The 24,302-nt window shown below is 37.1% G+C and overlaps 1 protein-coding gene across 1 annotated transcript in view; it reads left to right on the top strand.

Moving 5' to 3' along the window:
* The window catches only part of DLG5 (discs large MAGUK scaffold protein 5), a gene marked incomplete at both ends in the record, with an annotated part of 103,852 nt that extends 85,129 nt beyond the window's left edge, over positions 1-18,723 (top strand). Inside the window, 14 exons of the mRNA XM_079536557.1 lie at positions 174-342; positions 3,457-3,534; positions 4,188-4,350; positions 5,235-5,368; positions 5,726-5,890; positions 6,836-7,019; positions 7,932-8,080; positions 8,363-8,533; positions 11,496-11,692; positions 12,428-12,571; positions 12,751-12,878; positions 14,507-14,616; positions 16,411-16,520; positions 18,620-18,723. Coding sequence (XP_079392683.1) covers positions 174-342; positions 3,457-3,534; positions 4,188-4,350; positions 5,235-5,368; positions 5,726-5,890; positions 6,836-7,019; positions 7,932-8,080; positions 8,363-8,533; positions 11,496-11,692; positions 12,428-12,571; positions 12,751-12,878; positions 14,507-14,616; positions 16,411-16,520; positions 18,620-18,723 — 2,006 coding nt within the window. The remainder of the gene's footprint in view (positions 1-173; positions 343-3,456; positions 3,535-4,187; positions 4,351-5,234; positions 5,369-5,725; positions 5,891-6,835; positions 7,020-7,931; positions 8,081-8,362; positions 8,534-11,495; positions 11,693-12,427; positions 12,572-12,750; positions 12,879-14,506; positions 14,617-16,410; positions 16,521-18,619) is intronic.
* Positions 18,724-24,302: the final 5,579 nt, after the last annotated feature.

Below are 24,302 nucleotides of genomic sequence, written 5' to 3' on the forward strand. Positions count from 1 at the left end.
TTACCGAAGTTAGAAGACTGGCTTCCCTTACCTCTACCAGATTGCTAGCAAATGGTTTGGTCAGATGTGTACTGTATCATTCCCTATGTCTCTGTAGATCTCTGAATTATGACAAATGCGATACACTAAAACCTAACTTGATTTTATGTTTTTGTTTTGATTTGGTTTTGTAGGCTCTTTGTCACACTCTGAATGTAGCAGTCCCAGTTTGATAACTCCTCCCCAGTCACCTCTTAACTTGGAAACATCTTCCTTTGCCAGCAGCCAATCTCAGAACTCCCTTTCTACTTTACCTAGAATTTCCATTAGCCCAGTATCTGCTGGAGAACGTAGGAAAGATAGGTAAGGTCCCCACATTATTTGCTTTTTATAGGAATGTGTCCAATGATATCTTGGACATTTATTGGCTTGGAAGGAATGTGAACAGTTGATATAAATGATGAATATGAAGGCACAGAGATGCATTTGAGTTCCTGTTACTTAATGTTTTTCTTTTCTTTACAAAGTACATAGAGATCTTTGTATAAATTTCTTCTTTAAAACCTATGTCTTCAGTTCAGAAATATAAGGAATTTCATAAACATTTCCTTTTTTTCACGTTAGATTAATGGCCATGCCAAATACAGTCTAAATTGAGATACACTCACTTGAGCTCAGATGCTTATTTATGATAGGCTTGTTCTGTACTCTAGAAAACTAAATAAAATACCTAGTGATATTTGATAGTTAAATATCAACTGGCTTAGTATTGTACAATATGTGCTCTAACTTCTATGCCTTGATTCAGTTCAGCCAGATAAATAAAAATGAGATGGTTAGTGCAAGGATATATCCATACGTAATAATCTATTGTGATCCTCTTGGCTGTACCTGGACCAGTAAGATCTATAGCATCAAGTCTTTGCATAGCTGCTTGCACAGTTTGAACCTGATATTGTTTTCTTAAGGTGATTAAATTTGTCTGTTACTGAATTTTCATCTCATTATGAATACCTTCAAGATTTGTTGTTTATGGTATCAGTCTTGGACATCACTATCTGCTAGACTGAATATATGAAACAGTTTGTATGAATTCAAAGCATTGGCCAATAAAACACAAATCTGATTCAGGCTTTTCTTCACACTGAGACAACTAAATGTCTTCTGGGCAGTATAAGAGATCTGTGATGTGCTGAAATAGATTACATTTATGTGGACTTTAGGACTGTCTTGTATTGCCCAACTTGTGTAAAAGGACTGACTATAAGAATGTGAATGAAGGAATAAGGATATTCTGTATCCTAAGTTTGCTGGTAGTAATAAAAAGCTATTTATAAAATGTTGTATGAAATGTTTTTTATGTAGTTAAAAGAATCTGTAACTAAGTTATTGTAGTGACACTATATACTGCATACAGTGCAACTTTGAAAGGGAATGGAAGAGGTCTTCATGGGTTTTTCATGCTTTTATACTTCTTTTTGACTTTTGTGCTATGTTTGTTTTCTTATATGAGTGTTCTTCTACTTGTCAATTGCAAATTCCAAGTCACAATTCATTATCTTTTTCACATGACTAATGATTATGTATAGTGTTCAGTGGCAAAAGCTAGCTTTTTGATATCCTTATAATGCTTTGCCAGTACAAAATGTACATTCTAATCTCTGGGAATTAAGATTTTTTATTAATATTGATCCGAAGGTCAAAATACAGTCAGGCTCCAACCCTTTTATTCTTGGTGTACCATGTATAAGCAGAAGTCTGGATGACTCCCTCAGTTGCAAAAGAATATTATTTTGTTCAGGAAAAAAACCACACATCCCAGAAATACAAAGGCTTATTAAAATAGGTATTTCTGAATTAAATGTATCCTAAACAAATGTATGATGATGCCTGGATAGCATCTTTAAATGGTTGTTTTTTTGTCACTTGTCCTCCCCACAGAATATAAGCAATTTGCTTGGCCTTTCCCCATATCATATAATACAGATTAAAAAAAAGTTTGTTCTGTTGATCTATTTTATTTTTTTTTTTTTTTTAGGAAAACCAATTTAAATGAAAATTTAAAGAAATGTGATCAATTACAACTTATTTCTAAGCAGCGTTTAGTGATTCTGGCAGGCAGTTTGAATACTGTAGAAGAGTGTGCTTCATTTGATTTTAAAAACACTGCTTACCAAAGTTAGATACATTTTTAACGCTACCATTCTGTTTTACTTCATTCTTGTTTCCCTACTATATGCATTACTAGTTGCCTTTCATTTTGTATTTACTAAAATCTTAAGGTACAATCCTGTGGAAAATGCATGTGGTAGGCGGAAACATAAGGATATGACAGATAACAGAAATATAGTTCTAGTATTCAATCAGCTATTAGACCTTGACAAATTTTATTTTGGACCATTAGTATGTAATCACATTGTGATATTAAGTAAAAGGCTTCACATTACGTCATGATTTACGTAGTTTTAAAAGTAGTTTATTAAGTGCCAGTTTTCTGGGAGTTAGCATGATTCAGGTAAGATAAGCTATATGTATTTTAAAAATGGAAAAAGAGCAGAGAGGCTGCTTTGGTTCTTGTTTGCTGATAGTAAAAAATTTTTTGTATGTAATACTGATAACATCAGTGATTTTAGTCCTGTGTGTTTGATAATACACAGAATAACTCAAAACTGTTATACCTTCAGTGCACTGATAGGCAAGCTCCAGGGGTAGGTATTGTCTCTAATAGTGATGTTGATTTGATAAGATTGTCTCAAATTGACAGTTTTTCTGTTGTACAATAATAACTGACAAGTTGTTATGTCCTTGCTGCAGAAGACTACCAGATGCTTGCCTTCAAAGACTGTGAAACATTAAGCATAGTTTATTATGAGTTTGCGTCTTCTTCCCTCCCCTCACATGTGCCCCACATTCTACTATTTCCAAAGGCACCCTTCATTTGCTACATATGTTAGTAGCAGTTAACTTCCTTTAACTCATCAGATATCTGAACAGCAGGATTTCAATTACTTAATTGAAACAGTCTGCACAGCTTAGGGAGTATCTAATTTATATAGTCAAGTGTTAGGAAAGAAGACTCTCCTATTAATACTTATCAAAACTAGTATAATGCTATTAAAATTGTGTGCTAGAAGGGCTACCAAGACCTGCAGTCACTGTTAGTGGGACCTAAATCCATCACTGTTTCAAGTAGTTCCATTCTGAATACCCCGTGATGCCTTTCACTATGTAGACTCTGTTGAGTTAATCGTAACATGAACCAGTACTTTTTGGGATGCTCCTATTTGTTTATTCACACCATGGAGGGACTAGCCCTGTTTGTATGGGTGGATACATCTCCAAGTATGGGGGAGGAAAGGAGAACGTATCAGGATTTTCTTTCATAAGATCCATTTTCTTGTTATACTTACTGGTGTTGTATTACTGTGTGTCTTTTTCTAAGTGTTCTTTTCTTCTCAAATCTTCTCCATCTTTCAGATATCTGTTCCGTAATAGGTCTTTTCTGAGAATTCCTGTGGCTCCTAGGCCTAGGTTCTCATCACTAAGGAGTTTGAGGTTGGCCTGATATAAGGTTGTCCTTCGCAAGCAGTATTGCGCACTTTGTGCTATTTTACGTTTGGATAATTGCCCTGAGGAGAATTTGCATGGTAATTGTAATGATACCATGCAAACTGCTGTCTTAATGGCTTGAGTTTGCAACTGCTTAATTTTCATTACTAATTTATGTTTCCCTGCATACAAATATGAAATCTGATATTGTGCATTGTTTTTCTTTGATTTGTCTCATCATTTATGATATTTATTTTCATGGCCAGTAAAGACTCCCAGCATTTATAATAGTCACATACCTTTCTGGAATATGGTTTGTAAATTACATGTTATGTACTGTAGCTAAACTACTTTTATATAGTATGGATCTGGAAGTTCATTTCCTACCAACTTCCCCCCCATACTATTTGTAATTCATATTTACCATAACGCTTTATAGCAGTTGTGTAATTGGTATACATTTAATTCTGCCACTGTACATTGCATGGTGTTAAAGGAATGCGTTTACAGCAGTTGACAGTAATTTTTTTTTAAGTAACTATTTAAACTTATTTTTTTATTGCAACTTAGACAGCCATAAAGTGTGTCATATAAAAATGACTTCGTTATGGTTTAAGTGCGATTTTGTTCAAATCGGTTTTAACCTTCTCCTCTAAAAGGCCCTACATGGAAGAGCCACGTCATGTTAAAGTGCAGAAGGGTTCTGAGCCACTAGGAATTTCCATTGTGAGTGGAGAAAATGGTGGAATATTTGTCTCTAAAGTAACAGGTGGGAGCATTGCACATCAAGCTGGACTTGAGTACGGTGATCAGTTACTAGAGGTAATTGTTTGCTTACTATTCTTATGACTTTTAATCTGTTCGTACAAGTCCTGAAACAACTATCTTCCTCAAAAGAACGCCTTGTGAAAGCTTGTGTATTGTGAGAAGTGGCAGAGTTGTTCTATATTGTGGTAGTCCAGTAAGTGTGATTGTTAGTGGCTGTTTGTCAGGCATCAGTATAAAATGTCTTGATGGTAGATCTGCTTGCATCTTTTATAGTTGTTATATGTCAATTTTAAATTAGCTAGTTTAGGTACTTAAACAATGTAGTCCCAAAGTCATACTCTCCAGGATAAGATGAGTAAATACAGTTAGCTTGTACTACTATTTTGTGCTACTATTGTTTGGTTATATCCATACCTGGGATAAGCTGGTTTAAAAAATAATCAATTAAATCAGCTGCATTAAGATTCTGATCTGAAGCACTAAATAAATATATGGAAGACGATTTACAATGTACAAAGAGTTTTACAATGTGTAAAGAGTTGCTTTGCAAATGCATGTTTGAATGACTGAAAATGGACCTGAATTGATTATGGATATAAATTTATATTTAAGTCTTGTTGTTTTTTTTTTTTTCTGATCAATAGTCTGAACTAATCTGCATGTAATCAGTTATAGCAAATCATAACACAGTACAGAATATTTATGTCTTTCAATAGTAAAAGGATTTTAAACTCATGCTTGGGATGCCAAATAATAAAGTTAGTGAATCCTTCCAAGGAGTTCAGACACTTAAGAATCATTGCAGGACATCTATTGTCTTATTTACACCTGTTGAAATAAGTCAACATTTAAATGTTGAATTGACTAGGAGATTGAAAGAATGATTTTACTAGTTTCCATTTGAAAATTTGACAACTTCTTGTTTGTTTCTTCTGTAGTTTAATGGAATAAATTTGAGAAATGCTACAGAGCAACAGGCTCGATTAATCATTGGACAACAGTGTGACACAATTACTATTCTGGCTCAGTATAACCCACACATGTATCAGCTTGGCAATCATTCACGATCAAGGTAAGAGTGGCTAGACTCAAAATAACACTTACATGTTCTTTTTTATTTCAGTATAGTTAATTTAACCAAAATTAAAAATGACTTCCTAGGATTAGGAGACTGTGGTACTTCAAACCATTTTTTTTTTTTTAATAGTTGAGAAGTTTGGAAAGTTTCCCAAAATTAGACAAAGTGTATGATTTAGTGAAATATCTATCCCATTTAGATGCATGATCAAATCTCAAGATTGAGCTTTATTTTTCTCTTGGATTTATGGATAATGTAGATTATTTGACATATTAAAAAGTTTGTTTGCATCAAGAATATTTGACATTGGTGAAACGCTAGCCACTAGCCTTTCATTCTCTTTTCTATTAGTTCTCGCCTAGAACCTGTGAGTAATCATTCCACCCCTCAAGGCAGTGGAGCTGCAACTCCTGACAATCATTCCATAATCGATACTGTGAGTGAACAGGATGAAGGAACAATGACACCCCCATCCAAACAAACCACACCGACCACAAGTCCCCGAAATTCCTTTAGGTACAGAACAATTTTTGCCTGAATGAAGAAAATAAGTATTGTCAGAATAGATGTAAAAAGTAGTTTTGTATACATTGTGGCCTGGTTGAAATAAGTTAGCAGACAAACTAACTGGGCTCAAGGTAAAACTGCATGATTTCAGTCTGTATTTGAAAGATTGAGTCTGCAAGGAGTGGAGGAACTGTAATATGAGACTGGTTTAGTTAAAAGGATCTGTAAGTAACATGAAGTTTGTTTTATATGACTATATCTGTACATAGCCTATTTTAAATAATAATTCCGTAGATATGCATAGGTTGCTTTGAGAGTAATGCCTCCTATTTATTTCTGTGGAAGCTACAATAAATACAAAGAGCACAATAACATTGTTCAGTACAGCAAATTGTCATCTACAAAACACTCTGAACACAGTCACCAACATCAGCGCTGCAATTTCACCAGTGATGAACAAGAGCCTGCATGCCAAGTTTGTAAAAATCTGCCTGGCTCTCTGGAACATTGACTTGTCTTTCATGTCACTGTCACCATTGCTGAAACACACGACCCACCGCCTCACTGTTCTCATATCCACTGTTTCATCTCCATAAATGTTCACAACACATCAGAGAATGTCAGTAGGTGAATTTTTTTTTTTTTCTGCATGGAGAAATTTAACTCCATACCTCTGCTTCATTTGCATTTCCATGTCAGATGCTATTTTGTCACACTGCCCCTCTGCTGCCATCTGTTGCACAGCAACAGAATGTAACAGAATATTGTGAGAAGGTTCAACCTCTACTGCCATACCACTAACATCTGCCTCTGTTGTTGTGCAACAACATAATAAAATAGGAGACATTACTGTCAGAGCAGTCCTCGTATATTTTTCATGGCAGCTAGTTGATTGTATGCTCTTCATGCAAGATTTTAAATTGAACTATATCTGTTATTTCTTCCTATCAAAAGGGGCCCTGTGGACACAAACAAAAGGACCCCTGAACCAAGAACTGTTGTTGTTAAAAAATCCCAAGTGGATCTTGGGATCCAGATATGTGGTGGAAATCTGTATGGAATATTTGTATCAGATGTAGATGATGATAGCCCAGCTAAAGGACCTGATGGACTAGTTTTGGGTGATATGATACTTGAGGTAAGTTAAGAAAACTTTACTGCATGCAGACAAAATGTCTAGGATGGTACAAAGAGGAAGTTGTACAGAGGATCTTGCTGTCTTGCAATAGGAAATGTTTTGTGAGCCTAACATGAAAACTGTGAAAATGATGCATAACCTTTATTCTGACTGCAATGTATGAAGATCTGATTATACAGACCTGGAGAACTGCCACCAAGAGCATAGGTTGCATGAGTTTGAAGGACTAATATATTCTACTTGGAATTATGAACAGCTATTCTTATCTAAATGGAAAATCTTGAATACAATTCTGTACAGACAACAAAGATAGGAGTATGGAACATACTGCGAAACAGAAGACTATTGAATTTAACACAATGAAATTCTAATCGGACTTTGGGGAAAATCATGAAATGTCTTTGACTTTACTACCTTTATTTGACACAAGACTATTTCTCTGCTTGACAGGACTGTTAAGATGCTGTATATTTTTCTTTTAATAAGCTTTTCAGATATGGCTGAACATGAATACTCTCTGACTGTTGAGATTCTCCCATCGTGTCTCAAGTATCCAGATGTAGATCTTGCTTAGAAATTTTCTGACTTCCGTCAGGCAACCTTTTTCCCTTAAAAAAAATTATTTCCTGTTTGAATTCTGCAGTTCTCAGCTTATGCTTCCGTACTACTTAAAAGAAGTGTAAGCTGTCTCTCCTGGTTATGCCAACTACATTCAGTTTGTGTTTTGCCTTTTATCGCAACTCCTGATAGACATTTTAAGGTACTAACTGCTATAGGTAAGTGACAAGATTTGCTTGTATGTAGGGTGTTCCATTATGAAAAACAGACTCGTTTTACATGGTTTTTCAAGCTCACCTAATTTTGTTGTCTGTTAAGATTTGTATCACGCTTAAGGGTTTTGTGTTTTTGTAGTATGGATCCATTGATATGCGAACTAAAACAGCTGAGGAAGCTTACCTCGAAATGTTGAAACCTGGAGAAAATATCAAAATAAAGACTCAATACAGAATTGAGGAATTTAATAGGATAAAAGAGCTTCCTGGAGATGGATTCTTTATCAGGTATTTGAGCATGACATAATAACAAAGTAAAGCGGTTAGGATGATACTGACTATCACAAAAGAGATTATACATCTCTTTTGCCACCTTTTAGAAATTCAAAGTTAATAATTTATCCCAGCTAGACTCTTTGACTGTGAATACACAATTTGTAACATAGTAAGTCTGCATGTTTCATTGTAAACTTCCGTGCTCTAATCTGTTCCATTTTCTTTGAAGAAACTTGTTCTGTGTTTCAGTTGATGGAGATCAGTTGAAGAGCATATTTATGTCTTTCTTTCCAGAGCACTTTATGACCGTGTGGCAGAGGTGGAACAGGACTTAAGCTTTAAGAAGGATGACATTTTGTATGTTGATGATACTTTACCACAAGGAAACTTTGGTTGCTGGATGGCTTGGCAGCTAGATGAGAATGCTCAGAAACTGGAAAGAGGACAGATTCCTAGTAAATATATGTGAGTGATAACCATACAAGTTACTTACCTCAGTCTTCAAAATTGTCTGACGAATGATAGCTGATGTAAGACTTGCTTGCTTCTGTTAGTTCTAGGAGATATTGATTCTCAGAAATCATTTTATGGGAGATGTATTTAAATACATTTCTCTACCAACTCAATTATACTGCCACTGAATAATAAATGGAAAACACTCATAGCCCAATGTTGTGATAGATAATTCAAGAGCAGAAAGTGAGAGTTACCACAGCAAAAATATGCTCTAGCCCAATGGCGCAGCACTTGTTCTTGTAAAGTACCAGTGATTTTATTTTTCTGTGGATAGTGATGTTCATAGAATCATAGAATCATAGAATCACTAAGGTTGGAAAAGACCTAAAAGATCACCCAGTCCAACCGTTCACCTATTCCCAATAGCTCCTACTAAACCATGTCCCTCAACGCAACATCCAGTCTTTCCTTGAACACCCCCAGGGTCGGTGATTCCACCACCTCCCTGGGCAGTCCATTCCAGTGCCTGACCACCCTTTCTGAAAAGTAATACTTCCTCATGTCCAGCCTGAATTTCCCCTGGCGCAGCTTGAAACCATTCCCCCTGGTCCTATCACTAATGACACGAGAGAAGAGGCCGACCCCCAGCTCACTACAACCTCCCTTCAGGAAGTTATAGAGAGCAATAAGGTCTCCCCTGAGCCTCCTCTTCTCCAGGCTGAACATTCCCAGCTCCTTCAGCCTCTCCTCATATGGCCTGTGTTCCAGACCCCTCACCAGCTTCGTTGCCCTTCTTTGAACACGCTCCAGGGCCTCAATATCTTTCTTGCAGTGAGGGGCCCAAAACTGGACACAGTACTCGAGGTGCGGCCTGACGAGTGCTGAATATAGGGGAACAATCACCTCTCTGCTCCTGCTTGCAACACTGTTTCTGATGCAAGCCAGGATGCCATTGGCCTTCTTGGCCACCTGGGCACACTGTCGGCTCATGTTCAGCCGAGCATCAATCAATACCCCCAGGTCCATTTCCTCTACGCAGTCCTCCAGCCACACCACCCCAAGCCTGTAGCGTCGCCTGGGGTTGTTGTGGCCGAAGTGCAGGACCCGGCATTTGGCCTTGTTGAAACTCATCCCATTGGCTCCAGCCCAGCTCTCCAGCCTGTCCAGATCCCTCTGTAGGGCGTCGCTACCCCCAGGCAGATCCACGCTTCCAGCCAATTTGGTGTCATCTGCGAATTTACTGAGGGTGCACTCGATGCCCTCATCGAGGTCATCTATAAAGATATTGAAGAGGACAGGCCCCAGCACCGACCCCTGCGGAACACCACTCACGACCGGTCGCCAGCTGGATTTGACTCCATTCACCACCACTCTCTGCGCCCGGCCCTCCAGCCAGCTCCTCACCCAGCCAAGAGTGTACCCATCCAAGCCTCGGGCTGCCAGCTTCTGCAGGAGAATGCTGTGGGAGACAGTGTCAAAGGCTTTGCTGAAGTCTAGGTAGACCACATCAACAGCCTTTCCTTCATCCACCAGATGGGTCACTAGATCATAGAAGGAGATCAGGTTGGTCAAACAGGACCTGCCCTTCATGAACCCATGCTGGCTAGGCCTGATCCCCCGGTCACCCTGCACATGCCGCATGATCTCCCTCAAGACGATCTGCTCCATAACCTTCCCTGGCACCGAGGTCAGGCTGACAGGCCTGTAGTTCCCCGGATCCTCCTTACGACCTTTCTTATAAATGGGAGTCACATTGGCAAGCCTCCAGTCATCTGGGACCTCACCAGTCAACAAGGAGAGCTGACAGATGATGGAAAGCGGCTCGGCTATCACCTCCGCCAGTTCCCTCAGCACTCTTGGGTGGATCTCATCTGGCCCCATCGACTTGTGACAGTCCAGCTGGAGCAGTAGGTCTCTGACTGTTTCTTTCAGAATCGCAGGGGGGTTAGTGTGCTCCCCGGCCGAGATTACCAGGTCAGAGAGAGGGGTATCCTGAGGATAACTGGTCTGACTTTTAAAGACAGACGTAAAGAAGGCATTCAGAACCTCCGCCTTTTCCTTATCCTCAGTGGTCACATTCCCAGCCTCATCCAGCAAAGAGTGGATATTCTCCTTTGTCCTCCTCTTACTGAGAATGTATTTATAAAAGAGTTTCTTATTCCTTTTCACACCAGCAGCTAGGTTAAATTCAAGCTGGGCTTTTGCCTTTCTGATTTCACCTCTACACATCCTAACAACTTCCCTGTATTCATTTTGAGTGGCCTGTCCCTCTTTCCACAGGCGGTAGATTCTCTTTTTCTCCCGGAGCCTCAGGAATAGCTCCTTATTCATCCACGCCGGTCTTCTTCCCCGCCGGCTCATTTTGCAGCTCAGGGGGACTGCCTGCTCCTGCGCCCTTAAGACTTCCTTTTTGAAGAGCAACCAGCTCTCTTGGACCCCTTTGCTTGCTAGGACTGAATGCCAGGGGGCTCCCCCTATTAGTCCCCTGAACAATTCAAAGTCCGCCCTCCTGAAGTCCAAGGTAGCAGTATTACTATTCCCCCTCCAGGCTCCACCGTGAATCACGAAGTCTATCATTTCATGATCACTCTGTCCAAGACAGCCTCCAACCTCCACATCTCCCACCAAACCTTCCCTGTTTGTGAACAGCAGGTCTAGTGGGGTTAATTGAAAACTTGTTAATGAAATTAACAAGTTATCTTGTTAAGTTCTCAAGTTCTCTTCTTGTTAACTTCTCAAGTTAAGTTAAAAGTCATTAATTAATGAAAAATGTTAATGGAAAACTGCATCAAACACAATTGCATAATGTTGGTAGAACAGCTCAGGGACATGGAGGAATTAACATTTTTAAATTATTACCAAAATCACATTAATTATTGCCAAGTTATACATTTTCTTTGTTAGTCCCTCTGCTTTCCTTTATATTTTCTTCTAATAGTCTCTTCTCCATGTTGTAACTCTTCTACTACAGGATGGATCAGGAATTCTATAGGAGACACAGCATGTCTGAGACTAAGGATGAGAACAGCTCTTCCAAGACATTGTCAGCAGCAGCACGAAGGTCATTTTTTAGGAGAAAGCATAAACACAAACGGAGTGGTTCCAAAGATGGAAAGGATTTGCTTGCTCTCGATACAATCAGCACAGACTCAATCCCATTCTTGGATGGCAAGTACCTTTGTTGTACTCAAGAGGGTATCTTTTTGTTTTCAACTGTCTGCAGCAATACATTTAACAAATAACCTACCTTTCTCTATGGTATTCATGTAAATGATAAATGTACATTTCTTGCAGGAGCAAAGAAAAAAAAAAACAAACCCCAAAAAAACCTGTATTAAATAGTAAGCCAGATTGTCAAACTCTTTTTAAGAAAGGGTTTTTTTGGTAGTTTATTCCTAATAATTGACACTGATGTTTCATTTGCAGAGAGAGAGGGCTTTTGGTGCATTTTGATGCATTGTTTCAGTCATTCTTTCCAACTACTCAATTTCTGTCCGCATCACTTAATCTAGGCAGAAATCCTGGGCACACTCAAAAATCTTCAGTTTGTTTATTGCTATACAAAAGTTGTATTGATTACAACACTCCCTTCAACCTAACAAATTAAGTGACTAGTGTATATTGTTCACAATATTAACACAAACTAGGAATTATTCCTTTTAAAAAATGGGAGGGGTTGGAATTGTGAGGTTCAGTTTTTTTGGTTTTTTTTTTTAATGTCTTTTTTTAAGCTGTCAGGTTGGGAAAATTGCAGTAATTGATATAGTTAGCATTTTTGTATTTCTGAAGGCCCTTCTCTGCTGAAAAGCAGATGTGAAGTCGTTTTCACAATTACAGTTACCACATTATCTGAAGAATGCCAGGAGAATAATATCTACTTTTATAATTCTTTTTTTGGTGTAGATTCTGCAAGTCTGGCGTATCAGCGTGTACAGAAAGTGGACTGTACCTCTCCTAGACCTGTGCTTATTCTAGGACCATTACTTGATGCTGTGAAAGACATGTTGGTCAAAGAATCCCCAGGAAAATTTTGCAGATGTCCTCTTGGTAAGTATGGGAATATAACTAATTTCTTCTGTGTTAGATGGTAACATCTGTATGTGAATTAAATGGTAGCACAAAGGCAGAAAAAAGGAATATCTTCATTTACAGGCTACTCTGTTAGTCTTGTTCTGTGCCTAAAAAATAGGAATGAGCAGTGATTCTCTTCTGATTCCATGTAACAGAGGTTATGAAAGCTTCCCAACAAGCCATTGAGAGAGGTGTGAAGGATTGCCTATTTATAGATTATAAACGGAGGAGTGGACATTTTGATGTGACAACTGTTGCTTCAATAAAGGAGATAACAGAAAAGGTGAGTCACTATTAATGCTGTAGTTCTTGGTAAAATTTGCATTATATAGTCATTCTAAGGAGCAGGAAAAGTGGAAATTTTGTCTTGGCATTGTCCAGCAAATTCTTCCCCAGGCCACTGAATAAAATAAAATAATAAAAAAAAAAAGTGATTATTGTAACTACTTAAATACAGTTTCATGTTAGTCCATCTTTGTAGAAATCACAGAATGACCTGGGTTGGAAGGATCATGAATCTCCAACCCCCATGCAACAGGCAGGGCCACGAATCTCCCCATTTATTACAAGACCAGGTTGTCCAGGGCCCCATCCAACGTGGCCTTGAACACCTCTAGGGATGGGGCATCCACAACCTCTCTGGGCAACCTGTTCCAGCACCTCACCACTCTCATAGTAAAGAGCTTCCCCCTGACATCCAACCTTAATCTTCCCTCCCTCAACTTAAAACCATTTCCCCCTTGCCCTGCTGTTATCAACCCTTTCAAAGAGTTGATTCCCCTCCTGTTTGTAGGCTCCCTTTAGGTACTGGAATGCTGCAATGAGATCACCCTGCAGCCTTCTTTCCTCCAGGCTGAACAAGCCCAGCTCCCTCAGCCTGTCCTCGTAGGGGAGGTACTTCAGCCTGCTGATCATCTTTGTGGTCCTCCCTCCTCTGGACCTGCTCCAACAGCTCCCTGTCTGTCTTGTACTGGGGGCTCCAGACCTAGACACAGTACTCCATATGGGGCCTCACAAGAGCAGAGAGGAACAATCACCTCCCTGTTGGCTCATGTTAAGTTTTTCATCCATCAGGACTCACAGGTCCTTCTCTGCAGGACTGCTCTCAAGGATCACTCTTTCCAGTCTGTATAAATGCCTGGATTCCTCTGGCCCAAGTGCAGAACTCTGCACTTCGCTGTGTTGAACCTCATCAGGTTCACTCGGGCCCACCTTTCAAGTCTGTTGAGTCCCTCTGAATGGCATCCTTCCTTCCACTGTGTCAACTGCATCACTCAGCTTGGTGTCATCAGCAAACTTGCTGAGGGTGCACTTGATTCCGTCTTGGAATGTGCATGTTCTTTTGCAGTGTTATTATATAAAGTTAAAAATAATTTTTTTTTAGAGTCTATAGGTTTTGCCTCCCTATAAAATGAGTTTAGTTGCTTGTTTCGCTTTTTTAAGCAGTTTGACTTAATGCAGTCATAACTATCTTGTGAACATAATGATCCTGGCAACAGGTTAATTAACAGATGTTAATAAAAATCTATTCATTGTTTATAGTTTTCTGTCAAACTATACAGTCTTATTACTTTAACTCTTGTTTGTTTATGATTTCTGAAAGAGCAAATGAATTTATTTAAATTTGGAAAAAAAAAAGCATTATATTTATCTCAATCTGAGATAAATATAATGAGATTTTCATTTCATTAATACGTTAAATATTTGGATTTCTGTTGATGTATGTTTTTTGTAAATGCAACTTCTTGCAGTTTTTCTTATGGGTGCAAATTGCTCAGTATCTGCTAAATGTTAAACACGCTGTGAAAGTGTTAGGTTGCTGTGATTTAAGTAAAGGAAGAAGTGGGGGATTTGTAGGTGTGCTTGTGCTCTCTAACTGAAAGAATGTTTTTCATTTACATTTAATCTTAGGATTGTCACTGTCTGCTTGACATCGCTCCTCATGCCATCGAACGGCTCCACAGTGTTCATATCTACCCTATAGTAATTTTTATTCGCTACAAAAATGCTAAACAAATCAAGTAAGTCTGTGAGGGATGTAGTTCTGTGATGTTTATTTTAACAAAGTAATTCTGAGTCTTTGTTATTTCTTTCATCCTACTTATCTTAACTGTATATCAAATGCAGAAATTAATCCTCACAAAAGCCACCTGTGAAGCACATGATCTTGATTTTATTTTGATTGCATTACAATTAAGTGAATCGTTCAGAAATCAAACAACATATAACAAACTCTGTGTGCTTAAGGAGGTATTCAGGTTCTCAGTCACACCACTGTGTAAGCCATAAGATAGATATGATTGTGATTCATGATAATATTGGGGATTAAATGAAGAGCTTCATCCTTCTCAGTGGGGCCAAGTGTGAGAATGCACTGAGTTTCCTCTCTTACAATTTGGACAACTGATCCTTAACTTTGACTTTACCACCTTTGTTCTCCAGTAAAAGCAGCAATGGAAGTCAACCTTTTCCATAGAGTGAATGTACTGTGGTCTTGTCAGGCAGTGCTCCTTAAGTTATTGGGAATTTCTTTTTTAAATATAGTCAGGAACAGAATCTGGGAGTTAAAAACCTCGGTCTTTCCGCTGATATTTTAGGAAGCATTTGTACCTTTTGATAGAAGTGGGAAAAGTGACGTAATCTCCCTACATAAGTATTAAGAAGTAATTTTGTTTTACTTCTACCATCTTTATTTTGAAAGTTGAAGACTAATATTCTTGATCTTTAAGTAAATATGAGGACTGTTTAATAAAGAAGATAAGTATCACCATTTTCAAATATGAGCAAGACAAAGTTTTGTCGTGTATTTCATTAGGATTGTGGAATGATATGGAATGATAAATGAAGCTGTCATATCATAATAGCTTGAGCCTGTTTGAAAATGGAGTATTGAGCATCAAAGCTATTTATTTATTTTTTAAGTGTCGGGAAGGAAAGCTTTCTAACAGTTTTCAAGTAAGATGAACTGGCACTTGCCTCTGCCTGTTCTGGGCGGCTAAGGTCTTTCTGAAAAACTTTTTTTGTTTACTACAACTTCTGTCAGCATTCTGTGTATTTATTTTTTTTTCTCCCCACCTCCAGATTGCATAATTTCACAATCCCTCACAGCACTGAAGCTAACTAAGTTGTAATTATTTTTATTTATAAAATAAATTTTGCCTTATTTCTTGCTTTTATAAAGAACAATAGTTATTTTGGGTCAGTGCATATCTATATGACTTTACTAGTTGATTATAAACTTTGCCTCCTTTTACAGAATCCCCCTACTGGGAAATCAAAGCCTTATTCAAAGAAAAGTACTACAAGCTTTGATCTAAATGAAGATTTTTTTTGCCACTTCTCCTTATGTTTTTTCTTATTTTATTCACAAGTTTGTATAACACTGACCTCATTGATGTGTCTTATATAAGGTGACAGAGAAATAGGTACAAATGAGGAGAATATTCTCTTACTTTCCATTAGCACAGTGCTCTTTATTTTAGGCCCTTTAAATGGGCAGGGCCATGGTTCTAATTCTGTGTATAGAGCACTAGTGTTCTTTCTCCTTCAGCTTGTACCCAGTTTCTGAGATGTAAGGAAGACTCTTGCTCTTTTACAGCAAATAGAAATCGGTAGAACAGAAATGATTCTCATGCCTATGTCAATACTGCTGAACCACAGTAGATGGCAGTCTGTTCACAGCATTATGGTTGCAAATTAATTGGTTCCTCACATTCACCAAACTAAAGGCAATTATGTATTTCAAGTCAAATTAAAAAAAAATGATAATGATCTTTTTCTTTCTATCTCTTTGTTCCTGTTTTCTTTTTTTGCAGAGAGCAAAAAGACCCGATCTTCCTGAGGGACAAAGTTACACAAAAACATTCCAAAGAACAGTTTGAGACAGCTCAAAAAATAGAACAAGAGTATAGCAAGTACTTTACAGGTTAGTATCTAATCAGTGTTTCACTGGAAATACTGTGGCAATTTATTCACTTTATACTGTAATTTGAAATATGTTGTTTGATTCAAGGGGTTAGTTGGTTGGCTATTGTTTTTTCATTCTACTTCCATACTTGGCAACCTCATGCTCTGGGAGAGAAAATCTCTAGATACATGTGCTGCCCTTTGCTTTTATGTGTTTTGATTTTTAGGAGATTGAAGGAGAATCTGAGAATATTTTATTACAAGCCCAGACTACCGAAACTACAGCGAAGATAATTTAATAATGTTGTCAGCTTTATTACATATAAGGAATAATTTGTTCTGTAGTTATGTTAAAAGAAAAACAAACTAATGAACAAAAAGTGCATTGTAATTTAAAGTAATTTAAATTTAATTTAAAAGTGCATTGTAATTTAAAGTAAAAAACGTCAGAGGCCTTTTTAACACTTTTAGATTTGTAACTCAAATCTTAGACTGCAGCTAATATTTTCCCAGGGGAATGCTGCTGTGTTCATAAATTGCCTGTACTTGTTTCAGAGTATACTTTCTTATGGTTCTATATGCATTCAAAAGAGTAACGGTGGAATCCTATCCATTTTAACGTGAATGGCAACACAACTTAAAATGAAGAAAAAAAAATAACAGCACCCAAACCAAACAGAACCCAACCTCAGGCTCTCAAAACAATGGGATTCTTACAGAATTATTTTGAAATATACCTGCCAAGCGCAGAGGAGTGGAAGGTGAAGGATACATTTAGTATAGAGCTGTCACGGTGTATCCTAAGACAAATATTAATCTAAATGATGTTCATGCACTATCTTCTGCTAATTGTTAAGGCGTTTGTTGTATTATAATCTCACTCTGATAGTGAAAGTGGACTCGCTTAAACAAGGTGCTTCATGTGCCTTCTCACGTGGCTTGTGGGAGGGCCTCCCTCTGTTAGTGTTAGTATAGCAGTCTCCAGCTGTCATCAGCTTTTCCAGATGATGGTAGTCAGATAGGATTGCTGTTCAAACTGCACTGATGTGTAAGCTTGTTGAAATCATAACTTGGTGTATAAGATAAGGCTGTAGTTAAGCGTATTAGGTCTAGTAGCTTCCTCATGAAGCTGTATGGGATACTCTGCAACTTAAACTCTGTGACTACTTTAAGTGCTGCCTTTTTTTTTTTTTTTTTTTTTGCTTATGAATCATTTGAACTGGCTTTGTTTCCTGTACCAAATTATAAGCACAACTTGTAATCTAAGTTGTTCCTAAATGCCATTAATCACCTTTCATAGGCTTTGTTCTTTTCTGCATTCTGTATCCAAATTTCAGCATTAGTGTTAGGCCAGATGTTTAATTGATGTATTTCTTAAGTTTATCACTTTTTAAGTCTTAAGGGTTCCACATTTTCCCCTTCTGTGTCAGTGTTGGCCTTTTACTTCTTATATAATACTACTTATAACTGGTATCTTTAGCAAGGGCAGAATGCAGGGTGTTCTTTGTTTACCTCTTGTGTCAGTCTTCAGGGAATTGCTTGCTATTGGTCTTATGTTCTTTGAGTATAATTGCTAGTAAGAGTTGAGGTAGCAACCACAGCTGTTTTATTTTGCTCTGTGTTCTGTAAGCTGCCTCTTAATTTGTTTCTAATATTTGCAAATAGTACCTAGTTGCTACAGCTATAGTCTCTATGTATATTACCACATAAATTCAAAACCTGTAGCACTACATGCTGAACAGAGAAGGCTTATTATATTGTATGTTCTGACCATTTTTAGACTTAAACTGCCACCTGATGCCTCTGAAAATAGTATATGGAAGACTAACAAAACAGTTGTCTTAGTTAATTATACCCATCAATTCTACTGCTTCCCTGGGCTATTTCAACAGCTAGCAGAAGGGACTGTGTACTGACATTTGACTCCTTGCTCTGTTTATTCTTCTCCCTGTTATAATACTCATGCATCTGGAAAATATTGTATTGAGTAAATTAATTCTGATCTGTTGATAAACATCATAAAAATGCCCAAGACTGCTCTTTGTACTTAGTCATAACTGTTTGTTTCGACCTAATTTTTTTTTTTTTTGGGGTGGGGGGGGAAATCTTTTTCTCTAGGCATTGTCCAGGGAGGAGCCCTTTCAAGCATTTGCACTCAGATTATGACAACTGTCGATCAAGAACAAAACAAAGTCCTGTGGATCCCAGCTGGCCCACTGTAGATTTATTTTTGCTGTGAAACTGCTTTGCAGGTGTAAATAACCAACTAACTTTCTATTCAATGGACTCTGCCCGTTTCTGTCTTTATAAAGATGTAAGTAAGTGATTCCTGTTTCATGAAGGGGAACGATAACACTGAACACAAGAAGAACCAACAAGGCATTTGGGAAGGGTAGATCACTTCACCGAGCTTGTCTCTTCTGCTATACATGTGACAGGTTGGCATGTGGGTTACAGCCTGTGTGGACTTGTCCGTAAATAATGAATTTAGCAATGCTGCAAAACCCTGTAGAACAACAAGTTTACAAAAACCTTTTCAAAAGTATTTGGTTGTTGCTGTTTACTTGAATGTCTTTTTTGTTGTTTTTGTTTTATTTTATAACTCTTTGTCCTTTCACAAAATGAGGTAACTCTCCAAAGCAGAGTGAAATTCTGAGTATGAGTGAATGGTTTATGCACATGACTCTTACCTGCAGTTTTTACCATTTCTAAGCACATTGACTTGACAACCAGATAATACAGGATTTTATTGGTACGTCTTGGGAGTAAGTTCAGAAGGAAGTACACTCTTTTACAGGGCAGACCACTGTTTGTATTATGTCAACACTTGTCTGTCAAAGACATTGTTTCTTGTCTTATGCATGAATCTGATATTTAAATGTAATAATATAACTGAACAATCCAAACTTATTGTGTGTTGAGAAATAACAATTTTTGGTTGTTGGGCCTGGATAAATACAGGTGGGCAAGAGTCGTAAGCTAGGCCTAGCATGCTGTGTTCTGTCACTTTCAGATACTGTAAATATGGAAAGCTTACGTTGGTGCAATTTTGCAGGGTAATTCTGAAGCTTTGTTTTTCAGTGTGTAGCATTCACATAGTTTTTTATTTAAGAGCAGCCACAGGTTTAGGGCTTTGATTAAAAGCCTGTAGAAAGGTACTGAATTGTTAATGTTTTCACTGTAAAAAGTAAGTGATTGTTTAGTTTTGATTGCAATACTTACTTATTGTACCAAACTCCATTGTATCAGTTTCCTTTTTGTTTGGTTGGTTTTTTTTTTTTTTTTTTTTTTTTTTTGCACTTCTGACTCTGTGTTCCTAACACAGATTTTTTACCTGTCTCTTCTGTCTCTTGTGCCATGTTTTTTGGGTACTGTATTTTAATTGTTTTTAAAATATAATTTCAGTAGAACTGCTTTTCAGTCGTTGTTCCTAACATTTCATTATGTAGGGGTTTATAGTTTTACACTACAACCTACAGTTTTGTTTGCAGCTTGTTTAAATGAAAAAGGGATTCTTCTTGCACAGGTCTTCAAAGAAACATTTGGTCCTAAATTTAAATTCCATTTTGCAGATGCTATTTTATAGTTCAAAGTACTATATATAGTTACATGCTATATAGAGAGAGTATTTTTGAACTGTAATACATACAAAACATATATATATATATACAGTATTATTTTATTTACTATTCTACTATATTGTTGTAATACTGTGTGTATATATATAAATGAAATAGAAGATGGTATGCATGTATTTGTCATGGTGAGGGACAGCAGTTATTTTTCAGTTATTTCATTTTTGTTTCTTTGTTTTTTTAAAGTTTGAGGTCAGAGTAGACTTCAGTGGTACAACTGAAACAGACAGGTACTGTTCTGACATGATTTTTCTGTACTAAAATAAAAATGTCACTTTGTATCAAAAAAAAAAAGTTAAAGAAACTGATTACTAAATAAAGGTCACTTTCTATAACTTGACTTAGTTGAGTCTCAAAATACATTTTATTTTTTGCCTAAAGTTATATATAAGTTTAAGTGTCCATCTTGAAAGAAACAAATTTTGGTTTAGTGTTTTTGCCCAGCCTTGTGTACTTAAATGCCAAAGACTTTTAAAAACTGCTGGAGGCAGGAAAGGAGATTTTGTTAGCGTATTTTTAACTTTCTGTGGCCAAGTGGTATGTAAGGATTTCAAACGGATATTTTGTTTCCTATTTGTTTCCTGCAAATGCAGGATTTAATGGGAGAATGAATGTATCACTGTTACTTTCAAGACTTGTATCCCTGAGAATTCCTACCTGAATTTCAGGTAAAATCTGAATGGTGAAGCAGTTATTAATAGTTAAAATGTATGTAGAATTTCATGTGTCAGTCTTTATGCTTCAGATACACCAACCTATTCTGTTAATAGTTATCTTAAATTCAGGAAAGGTTATTATTGTACATTTTTCTGCTTCATCAGTTGCTTTATTCTCAAATGCTAAATGATCAGCTTGAGCAGGAACCAGACTGGAAGATGGTCAGCAACCTGAGTACCTACAACTGGCCTTTGGTTGTGAGACAGGACATGCTCCTTCTCTGCATTTCTTCAGGAAACAAACAAAAAAGCAAAAACACTCCCTCCAAAAAACAGCTGCCAGCAAAACCACTCTGGCACCACCTTCAAACAGAGTACAAATTAAATGAGGATAGGCAGGTTTTGGCAGGTCAGTCCGTAAAAGCCATGCCATGCATGCCTACTGATCACAAGGAAGTAGAGTTGAGGGCTTGGTTAAACATGAGTAAGATTCCTTTATCTCTCATTAAGTTATTTGACACACTATTTGATTTTATAATGCTATATGGTGGACCTAGATTTGAACATTGTTTTCAAAATAAGAACTTTATCGAGGTGTTTAAATAAGAATATAGCTCTGTGACTGTTTTGACAATGCCTTAAAGGTAATGTGGTTAGAGAACAAAATCTGCAGTATGTCCCCTTCTGCTTGTAAGTTTTTACTTTATTTCCCATAGCTAAACTGTGGCATAAAATGGCTGAATATAATCCATCTCACCTGTATCATATGTTGTTAATATATCGACAAGTATTTTTCTGCTTGCTTACAGGCCTCTGCATTGCAAACTGTGATCAGAATAGTAGGGCAAGGGTTTGCTAGACACAGACTTAGTCTGGCAGCTGCCAGCCCTTCTACATCAGACATGGGTCCTTTTCCAGTCTGTGATGCATTTGTTTCATGATACTTTTCAGCAGATGCCAGTCATTGTGCTCAACAGTTTTGACCAGCTTTCCTAGATGCATCTCAGAGGGATGTATTCGTGGCTTAAGTTCAGTCTTCTGATCTTTTCCAGAATTATGTTTAAGGCTGCATGTAATCTCTTAAGATTTCAGTTCCATTTCACAATAGACAGTTTCTTTTGAAACACGCTGACAGTGGAAAAAATGTGCACTGGTTTGGAAACGAAAGAGATTGCTGTGAAATATAGAAATATCCAGCAGGGCAGACTTTGGTGTTTTTGAATGCCTAGTGAAGGTCCCAGGCCTGCAGCAGGAACTCAGCAGTACAGAAATGGTGCTTGGTCTCTTCTTGAAAATTTTCTTACCTGTCAATGTAAAGTTTGGGGTTTATTTAATCATTTGATCGCTTTTAAAGAGAGGTATTTTTGTTTATTTTTTTTCCGTTGGACTCTGGTCTCTGCTGTTTTACTTTAAAAATGCCTCTGTGTTTTTCTCTAAAAAAAAGTACATTTCTGATGAATGTGCAAATGTTTAACTTTTCAAGTTATATTCTTTTTCTTTTAGTATTCAAAGAGATGCTTTTAGTAGCACAACCTGAATCCACAACCAGGTGAATAGGAGTTTCTGTCACATCAGCGTAAACATGCTAGCTTAACCTGGGATTGTTCTGCACTGTTTTAACTAACAGTTCCTTACAAGCTTTCAGAAGAGTGGTTGTTAATTTCTTACATAACAAATAATTTTAGATTAGCTTAACAACTTGAAATTTAAATATTATCTTAATTTTTGTTTTGTTTTTAGATACAATGTGCATAAAAAGCATGTTGCAAATTAAAAAACCCAAATCCTATTCTAAATACTGAAAGTTATTTTGTAGCCCTTTCAGTACTGCAAATGTTTTATATTTTATATCCATTGCATATGGTAATTCTGTTTAATAACAGCAAGAAAGATACATTTAAGGTTCTTTGATTTTAGTGGATCTCATTCGGTTATGAGTTTGTGCTTAATTTTGTTCAACATCATGTATCTCTTATAGAAGCAATAAGTTTTTTGTTGTTTATTTTTTTCCTCTATGTAAAGTGTGGAATTATTTAATGTGAATTTTTTTTTTTTTTTTTTTTTTTTAATGAAAGATTTCCCCCAAAAATGTAGAAGGGGAAGAGGCAGACCTCTTCACATCAGTTTAAAAATCAAATCACCAATATCTTTATACTTTGTAGCCTGGTCATTTCACGTTACTATGAATTATCTGTCATTGCTATGTTTTACTACCAGAACATTATGTTCTGTGTGTGTTGACTAGGTTATTTTCTGTGCCCAGCATCTTGAAATAACATCAGTTGCTGTGAACATTCTCAGAGATACTCTGTCTTGATTTATGACTGTTTCCTTCACTCATTCACTGTATAGAGGGAATCTCTAAGGGCTAGGATACTACCTCCAGTAAGCAAATAAAAAACAATGCCAAAACACAAACAAAAAAGCCCCACTACCTAAATGTCAGCACTGGCTTTTCATAATATTTTGTCTCCTCCCTGGCTTCCAAAAGATTTCTTTAAAGTTCTGAAAACAAGTACGGTGAACCCTTAACTTAATCTAGGTACATACTGCATTTCTTACAAAAAAAAAAAAAAAACTGTCAATTCTGTAAGATTGAAAGCAAGTCATTCAGTGCTGAACATTTTAAAATATCTCTGGTAATACTACACTGTAATATGCAATGGCTTTTTTCTTTTGAAGTCTTTTCAGTGCAAATGTGAGTGACATGTCTTATATAATCTTCCCCGTGCTCTTCCTCTGAAGGCAGGGGACAGTCAGCTTTCTTGAAGCAGTGACTTTGCTCTGCAGAGGAAGTAGCCCTTTTCCCAGAACTTCTGGTTTTGCTGCTGATTCATCTTATCTCATTAAAAATAATGCCAATCAAAATCCTCATAACTTGACTAGATTTTTCTACAAGTAGTAAAATTACTTTATTCAAATCATCTCATTGATTAATCCAGTTTAAGGCGGTGTTTACAGTCAACCTGTGATAAACTTCAGTGTTTCAGTTTGAAGTTTGTCTGATATTTAGGTAGTACAAGCAATAACAGGACTGAAAATCTCTTGTTTCAATTCTAATAAACACAAAGGCTCTAAGTATGATTTTAATCTTGTAGTTCTGTGATGACAGTTACTTTCACCGTTTTGAGAGGATGGTTTCAGTGGAATTGGTGGTGTTAAGTTACAGGCTCACACGAGAGAAAAACTTGTGTTTTACTTTGAAGATATGATTTGAATGTGCTGTCAATTGCTTACACTGTTTTAGTACCAGGTAGATTTGTGATGCAAAAATAAGCAGCGCAATTTTGAAAACCCCAGATACGTGGAGCAGAATTCCAGAATGGTGATGCATGCTGCAAGTCATCAACAACCCTTAAGGTTGGTCCCATAGTTACAAATGCGTATTGCTTGTACGTAAGGTTGGCTGAGCTGTGTGACCCTGCAGAGTTTCTGGCTACAAATGTGAAGTGAATACCCCAGCTTTTATTCCCTGTCTTGTGCTGCAGTAAAAAATGTGTCTTTAATAGC

Source organism: Tetrao urogallus, assembly GCF_951394365.1.
Source record: "Tetrao urogallus genome assembly, chromosome: 5".
Lineage (NCBI taxonomy): Eukaryota > Metazoa > Chordata > Aves > Galliformes > Phasianidae > Tetrao > Tetrao urogallus.